General features: G+C 45.7%; 1 protein-coding gene across 2 annotated transcripts in view; it reads left to right on the top strand.

Moving 5' to 3' along the window:
- The window catches only part of LOC132765835 (zinc finger protein 585A-like), a 58,900-nt gene that overhangs the window by 5,515 nt on the left and 44,724 nt on the right, over positions 1-8,661 (top strand). Inside the window, exon 3 of one of the 2 annotated variants that reach the window (XR_010909121.1) lies at positions 2,151-4,045. Coding sequence is in view for 1 of the 2 variants with exons in the window: in XM_067463288.1 (XP_067319389.1) it covers positions 2,151-3,723 (1,573 nt within the window). In the remaining variant the exon portion in view is untranslated. The remainder of the gene's footprint in view (positions 1-2,150; positions 4,046-8,661) is intronic. The other variant, XM_067463288.1, reaches the window with a different exon arrangement.

Below are 8,661 nucleotides of genomic sequence, written 5' to 3'. Positions count from 1 at the left end.
TTATCTAACTTCTGTCAAGGTCTCTTCTCTCTACCTCTCTGTCTCTTACAACAACAATTCCAATACACAATTGAACATAACAGAATCCATCTTGAATACATATTTTAACCATTCTTAATTATATAGAAACACATTGAAAAAACATACATGCATACCTTCAATAATCCTGACAGTAACAGTGAGGCCGCGGACCATATTTTAGTTCTACTTGATTGTTGTGCCTTCCTTGCGCTCCCTTCAGGATGTATTGCACTCATGGAGCCTGAACCTCAGCTATGTTCTCTCTCAACCATATTGTTTTGATATTGTTTACAATTGGTGATTGTCTTTATATTTTATCTGATCTTTTTAAGTGGTTGTGTTCTATTTGTCCCTTGTACACCACCCCAAGTCCCCTTGGGGAGATGGTTGGCGGGGTATAAAAATAAAGTTATTATTATTATTTGGGGACAACTGGTTGTCCATGGACCACAGGTTGGGAACCACTTCTTTAGAGGTCCTACAGATGTGTGAAGGTATCTCTCTAAGTATCTCTATTTCTCTAGCATGACTCTATAGCAAGCATGAGCCAACTTCGGCCCTCCAAGTGTTTTGGACTTCAACTCCCACAAGTCCAAAACATCTGGAGGGTCAAAGTTTGCCCATGCCTGCTCTATAGACAGCTTCTGGCAGAAGTTGATCATAGAACAATAGTTCTCAACCTGGGGTCCCCAGATGTTTTTGGCCTACAACTCCCAGAAATCCTAGCCAGCTTACCCACTGTTAGGATTTCTGGGAATTGAAAGCCAAAAACATCTGGGGACACCAGGTTGAGAACCACTGCCATTGAACCATGTCATCCAGCATCCCTCTATTGTCCATATCCAATGGAAGCTGATCACAGAGTCATGCTGGAGGACCTAGAGAGCACATATAGGCCCTTCAGTGTGACTCTGGTTAGCTTCTGCTGGAATTGCTTAACTAGGGGAGGATGATGGAGAGAATGCAGGAGGAGAAATGCTGCACAGAATAGGTAAAGAATACCATTTAGCTACACTAAAATCCAAGTCTCTAAGACAAGATGGACATTCTACAAATACCGGGAGAAGTGTTTTCTGTAGGAATCTTGTCTTCAAATGTGGCTTCCACTGGAAGGTAGACATAGCATGGCTCTAGAGGTCCTGGAAATGAAGACGTGTTATCTCTAGGAATCCTGGATGTCACACATAGAATTGCTCTAGAGGTCCTACAGATGTGTGAAGGTATCTCTCTAAGTATCTCTATTTCTCCAGCATGACTCTATAGCAGGTATGAGCCAACTTCAGTCCTCCAGGTCTTTTGGACTTCCAACTCCCACAAGTCCAAAACATCTGAAGGGTCAAAGTTTGTCCATGCCTGCTCTAGGAATCCTGGATGTTACAGATAGAATTGCTCTAGAGGTTCTACAGATGTGTGAAGGTATATCTCTCTAAATATCTCTATTTCTCCAGCATGACTCTATACCAGGCATAAGCCAACTTCAGTCCTCCAGGTCTCTTGGACTTCCAACTCCCATAAGTCCAAAACATCTGAAGGGTCAAAGTTTGTCCATGCCTGCTCTAGGAATCCTGGATGTTACACAGAATTGCTCTAGAGGTCCTACAGATGTGTGAAGGTATCTTAAGTATCTCTATTTCTCCAGCATGACTCTGTAGCAGGCATAAGCCAACTTCAGTCCTCCAGGTCTCTTGGACTTCCAACTCCCACAAGTCCAAAACATCTGAAGGGTCAAAGTTTGTCCATGCCTGCTCTAGGAATCCTGGATGTTACACATAGAATTGCTCTAGAGGTCCTACAGATGTGTGAAGGTATCTAAGTATCTCTATTTCTCCAGCATGACTCTATAGCAGGCATAAGCCAACTTCAGTCCTCCAGGTCTCTTGGACTTCCAACTCCCACAAGTCCAAAACATCTGAAGGGTCAAAGTTTGCCCATGCCTGCTCTATGGACATCTTCTTGCAGAAGTTGACCATAGAACCATGTCACCCATCGTCACTATTGTCCATGTTCAATGGAAGCTGACCACAGAGTCATGCTGGAGGACCTAGAGAGTACATATTAATAGAATCCCTAAATATGGAGAGCTGATTGCGTTTTTTGACTAGAGATTATGCCCCTTGTCATTTCTTCAGGGGAGGACAGTTCTCTGGAGCCATACGAGGTGATCTCAAGAGTAATCAAGGAAGAAGTCTTTGAGGAAGATGAAGAATTAAGGATGTTGGAGGAAGAGGTGAAGGAAGAACTTTTTGAGGAAAATGAAGAATTGAGGATAGTACAAGAAGAAGTGAAGGAAGAAGTCTTTGAGGAAGACGAAGAATCAAGGATGTTGGAGGAAGAAGTGAATGAGGAAGTCTTGAAGGAAGAAGTATCAAAGACGCCGAAGGAAAAACCAGCAGAGATTGAGTGGAGTATACCGACTCCTTGGCTGACGGATGACCTTTCTGAAATCCCGATCCAAATTCCGAAGGGGAAGAAAAAGAAGATTGACCGTTCTTCGCTTGGGAAAAAAGCCCTGCCCAAATCCAGCCCTGACTCTCAGACAGGACGAAAGCCCCATATATGCCTGGAACACCAAAAGATACGTCAGTGTCTGAAATGCCAAAAGGACCCTCAGAGAATAGAAAAGGGAGACGAAATTTCACCCGAGAACATCTCCACGGAAGAGAAACCCTTCAAATGCCCGGATTGCGGAATGAGTTTTGCCAACAGGAAGGGCTTCGCGACACATCGGCGCGTCCACATGGGAGGGAAACCCTACAAATGCTCAGATTGCGGCAAGAGCTACGGCCGGAAGCCTTATGACTGCCAGGATTGCGGCAAGACCTTGAGCAACAAACGCAACCTGACCTTCCACCAAAGGACCCACACGGGGGAGAAGCCCTACAAGTGCCAGGAGTGCGGGAAGTGCTTCAGCCAGAACTCCAGCCTCCGCATCCATGAGAAGATCCACACTGGGGAGAAGCCGTACAAATGCACAGAGTGCGGGAAGGACTTCATCCACAGCACGAGCCTGATCCAGCACCTCCAGATCCACACTGACGAGAAGCCGTTCACCTGCTCGCAGTGCCAGAAGAGCTTCCGGAGCAGCACCAAGCTGAACCTGCACATGAGGATCCACACTGCGGAGAAGCCGTACCAATGCACAGAGTGTGGGAAGAGGTTCAGCTACAACTCCTACCTCCGCTTGCATAAACGGATCCACAACGGGGAGAAACCCTACAAGTGTCAGGAATGTGGGAAGAGCTTCCACCAGAGACAGCACCTGGTGTCCCACCAGCGGACCCACACTGGGGAGAAGCCCTACCAGTGCTTCGAGTGCGGGAAGACCTTCAGCCAGAGCTCGCACCGAAACCTCCACGAGCGGGTCCACACCGGAGAGAAGCCCTACAACTGCCTGGACTGCGGCAAGACCTTCAGCAACAACCGCAACCTGACCTTCCACCAAAGGACCCACACGGGGGAGAAGCCCTACAAGTGCCAGGAGTGTGGGAAGTGCTTCAGCCAGAGCTCCAGCCTCCGCATCCACGAGAAGATCCACACGGGAGAAAAGCCATACCATTGCCTGGAATGCGGGAAGCAGTTCACCTGCAGCTCGAGCCTCATCTATCACCAGAAGACGCATGCCGCGGAGAAGCCCTACAAGTGCTTTGAGTGCGGGAAGAGCTTTGGGCAGAGCCAGCGCCTCATGATGCACAGCAAAATCCACGGGAAGAAATTATAAGTAGGTTGGGATAGAAGAGCTATAAAGGAAGACACTCCGAGAAGGGCATGTTCCTCTGTAGGCCTCTATAGGAGGAGGATCGTGTCTAGATCAAGGGAGGTCATTGTCTGTTTCGGCGTCCTGGAGGTTATGCTCGATTCAGCCACATGGGGTGCTATCGCTCCATCTTTTATGACAACAAGCCAGTTAATTCCATTAATAGACATGTTTTGAAGTCTACTTTGAGGTTCAAACTTCTCATCATGCCTACGGATGGAATTAACTGGAAACTGAAATGTTCTCATTCTAATTCACACCCTGATTTGCGTTCTTGAGTGTCCATCAAAAAAATATCGATGGAGCCTGATTACTGTCAATGTTTATTGACACAGTTTTCAAGTGTTTCTTTTGTGAATACAAATTACCAGTCGTTTTTAGTTATTTTAAGACTTGAAGCTTTGTAACTACAATAGAAATTTAGTTTAATTAAATCTTATATAAAAATATAGAATGAACCATATAATTGAAATTATTTTGTGTTATGGAACGGCTCTTCATTAAAAAGAAGTTTCAACCTCCCCCCTCCCCCTGGATTTTTTTTCTGGCTATGGCGATGTGGAGGATAGTCATAGCCCCACTCCTCTGTTTGTCTTTGGTTAGATCAGTGGTTCTCAACCTATGGGTCCCCAGGTGTTTTGGCCTACAACTCCCAGAAATCCCAGCCATCTGGGGACCCACAGGTTGAGAACCACTGGGTTAGGTCTTCTCACCTGGGAGAATATCCTTGTCCCAGAATTCAAGGAGGAAACGGACAAGGTGGAAAGAGTCCAGAGAAGGACCAACGAAACAACCAAACATTTGGAAACTCTGAAGCCCTTTGAACAGTGGTTCTCAAGCTGTGGGTCCCCGTGTGTTTTGGCCTACAACTCCCAGAAATCCCATCCAGTTTTCTAGCTGTTAGGATTTCTGGGAGTTGAAGGCTAAAACATCTGGGGACCCACAGGTTGAGAACCACTGGGTTAGATCTTCTCACCTGGGAGAATATCCTCGTCCCAGAATTCAAGGAAGAAATGGACATGGTGGAAAGAGTCCAGAGAAGGACCAACGAAACAACCAAACATTTGGAAACCCTGAAGCCTTTTGAGCAGTGGTTCTCAAGCTCTGGGTCCCCATGTGTTTTGGCCTACAACTCCCAGAAATCCCACCCAGTTTACCAGATGTTAGGATTTCTGGGAGTTGAAGTCTAAAACATCTGGGAATCCACAGGTTGAGAACCACTGGGTTAGATCTTCTCACCTGGGAGAATAACCTTGTCCCAGAATTCAAGGAGGAAACGGACAAGGTGGAAAGGGTTCAGAGAAGGACCAACGAAACCCTGAAGCACTTTGAGCAGTGGTTCTCAACTTATGGGACCCCAGGTGTTTTGGCCTACAACTCCCAGAAATCCCAACCAGTTTACCAGCTGTTAGGATTTCTGGGAGTTAAAGGCCAAAACATCTGGGGACCCACAGGTTGAGAACCACTGCCTTTGAGGAACATCTCAAGGAGCTGTGTCTGTTTAATGTGGAGAAGAGAAGTGGGCAGGAGAGCCATGTTTGGAAGGATGTCCCATTGAGGACCAGCTTCCTTTCTCCTGCTCTGGAGACCAGGATACGTTATTGACTGTCTTGATTCTGGTTTTATTTTAATACCAGTAACGAGATTTTGCTCATTTCCATGGTTTCCTCCTTTATATTGAAATTGTCCACCTGCTTCTTGTGGATTTCTGAACACCAGAATCAAGGCAGTAAGTAATGAACACTACTCGGAAACAGGGGAACTAACTCTAGATAGCAAACAGCCAAGTGCCAATCCCAAAAAGGATGTTCCTGGGCAACACAGGTCTATGGAGATCCCTTCACTGATTGACTTTGCAACTTCATGGCGACCAGGATGTTCCTGGGCAACACAGGTCTATGGAGATCCCCTCACTGATTGACTTTGCAACTTCATGGCGACCAGGATGTTCCTGGGCAACACAGGTCTATGGAGATCCCCTCACTGATTGACTTTGCAACTTCATGACGACTCAATTCAATTCAAGCTGGCTAATTGCAGCATTCACACTTGCTTCAAACACACAAGGGTTCTTTTCCCCACCCTGGACATTATTCCACATGTCCGGATCTGTAGCTTTCTGGCCAAATCATTACCTCACAAGCAAAGTTGGAAGGTTTTAATTGAAAAGCATGCAGTAGGGAACGCAACAAAGTTCCAACTGACTGTTTATTTTCCTCATGTCTCACCCTGGCATTGCTCACGTTTCCTCTCCCAGATTTCAAATATATACCAGACTGGTCCATGACAGCCTAATTTCCTGGCTTCACACAAAACCAGGAAATAAGATCATGATACCACAGGGATGTGTGTGTGTGTGTGTGTGTGTGTGTGTGTGTGTGTGTAAGTGTAAGTAATGTTCTGTTGGTTTTGTGTGACATTATAACTCAAAATCTGCTGGACGAATTGCCACTAAATTTGGGCCACAAGACACCTACTAACCCAAGGAGTGACCACCATCACTAAAAAAAAATTGTTTTCGTCATCTGGGAGTTGTAGTTGTTGGGATTTATAGTTCACCTACAATCAAAGAGCATTCTGAACTCCACCAATGATGGAATTGAACAAAATTTGGCACACAGAACTCCCATGACCAACAGAAAATACTAGAAGGGTTTGCTGGGCATTGACCTTGAGTTTTGGAGTTGTAGTTCACCTACATCCAGAGACCACTGTGGACTCAAACAATGATGGATCTGGACCACACTTGGGACAAATACTCCATATGCCCAAATATGAACACAGATGGGAGTTTGGGGGAAATAGACCTTGACATTTGGGAGTTGTAGTTACTGGGATTTATAGTTCACCTACAATCAAAGAGCACTCTGAACTCCACCAACGATGGAATTGAACCAAACTTGGCACACAGAATTCCGAAGACCAACAGAAAACGCTAGAAGGGTTTGCTGGGCATTGACCTTGAGTTTTTGAGTTGTAGTTCACCTACATCCAGAGAGCACTGTGGACTCAAACAATGATGGATCTGGACCAAACTTGGCACAAATACTCCATATGCCTAAATATGAACACAGATGGATTTTGGGGGAAATAGACTTTGACATTTGGGAGTTGTAGTTGCTAGGATTTATAGTTCACCTACAATCAAAGAGCATTCTGAACACCAAACTTCCCACAAAGAACCCCCATGACCAACAGAAAATCCTGTGTTTTATGGTGGTCTTTGGCGACCCTTCTGACACCCCCTTGTGACCCCCTCAAGGGTCCTGACCCCCAAGTTGAGAAAAGCTGCCTTAAGACCATCCAGTCCACCTCCCTTCAGGGCAAGAAAACATGAAGCCCTCCTGACAACCATCCAGCCATAGATAAAAATATATATGATTCACACACGCATATATGTATATGACAGATATAGTATCATAGATTTGAAAGGGACCCCTAAAGAAGGACAATGATATGTTGCATATTCCAGAGTGGGCAAACCAGACAACTTCCACATCAACAGCGACAAAGAAACACCAAGAAATACTGTTTACCCACAAGCAGAAAGACATTACATATATTAGAAACTAACATGTTTCTCATTACAGATCACCAGACTGGACCACAGCAACACGTGGCAGAGGATGGCTTGTGTGTGTTTGTGTGTATATGTGTATGGGGCATTCATAGGTGACACACACTTCTCCCATCTTTTTAAGCAACTGTAAACACCTTCCTTATAGAAGTCGACAGGTTGCTCCAAAAGCCACAAGGTGACTTCAGAAACCAGAGTCTCATCATCTGAGAAACACTTGCTCTTCCAAAATAACTTCCTTGTTGGAAAGAAGTGGAAGTCCGATGGTGCAAGATCGGGTGAATAAAGGGAATGTGGTTGGATTTCAAAGCCACAGGAGCATGCTTCTAGTTGGGCAACAGTTGAGTTGTGAACTGGTGCATTGCCTTGCAGAAAGTGGACACCTTTGAGGAGCATGCCACATTCTATGCAGGTTTGGATGGCCTGCATAGAATCCTAGAATCAAAGAGTTGGAAGAGACCTCCTGGGCCATCCAGTCCAACCCCATTCTGCCAAGAAGCAGGAATATTGCATTCAAATCACCCCTGACAGATAGCCATCCAGCCTCTGCTTCAAAGCTTCCAAAGAAGGAGCCTCCACCACACTCCGGGGCAGAGAGTTCCACTGCTGAACGGCTCTCACAGTCAGGAAGTTCTTCCTCATGTTCAGATGGAATCTCCTCTCTTGTAGTTTGAAGCCATTGCTCCATTGCGTCCTAGTCTCCAGGGAAGCAGTAAACAAGCTTGCTCCCTCCTCCTCCCTGTGGCTTCCCCTCACATATTTATACATGGCTATCACATCTCCTCTCTGCCTTCTCTTCTTCAGGCTAAACATGCCCAGCTCCTTAAGCCGCTCCTCATAGGGCTTGTTCTCCACACCCTTGATCATTTGAGTCGCCCTCCTCTGGACACATTGCAGCTTGTCAATATCTCTCTTGAATTGTGGTGCCCAGAATTTGGACACAATATTCCAGATGTGGTCTAACCAAAGCAGAATAGAGGGGTAGCATTACTTCCTTAGATCTAGACACTATGCTCCTATTGATGCAGGCCAAAATCCCATTGGCCTTTTTTGCCATCACATCACATTGTTGGCTCATGTTTAACTTGTTGTCCACGAGGACTCCAAGATCTTTTTCACACGTACTGCTCTTGAGCCAGGTATTGTCCCCCATTCTGTATCTTTGCATTTCGTTTTTCCTGCCAAAGTGGAGTATCTTGCATTTGTCCCTGTTGAACTTCATTGTGTTAGTTTCGGCCCTTCATCTCTCTAATCTGTCAAGATCCCTTTGAATCCTGCTCCTGTCCTCTGGAGTATTGGCTCTCCCTCC

This window comes from Anolis sagrei, chromosome 2 (genome assembly GCF_037176765.1).
Source record: "Anolis sagrei isolate rAnoSag1 chromosome 2, rAnoSag1.mat, whole genome shotgun sequence".
Taxonomy (NCBI): Eukaryota; Metazoa; Chordata; class Lepidosauria; order Squamata; family Dactyloidae; genus Anolis; species Anolis sagrei.
This window is presented reverse-complemented; position numbering and strand designations above follow the sequence as displayed.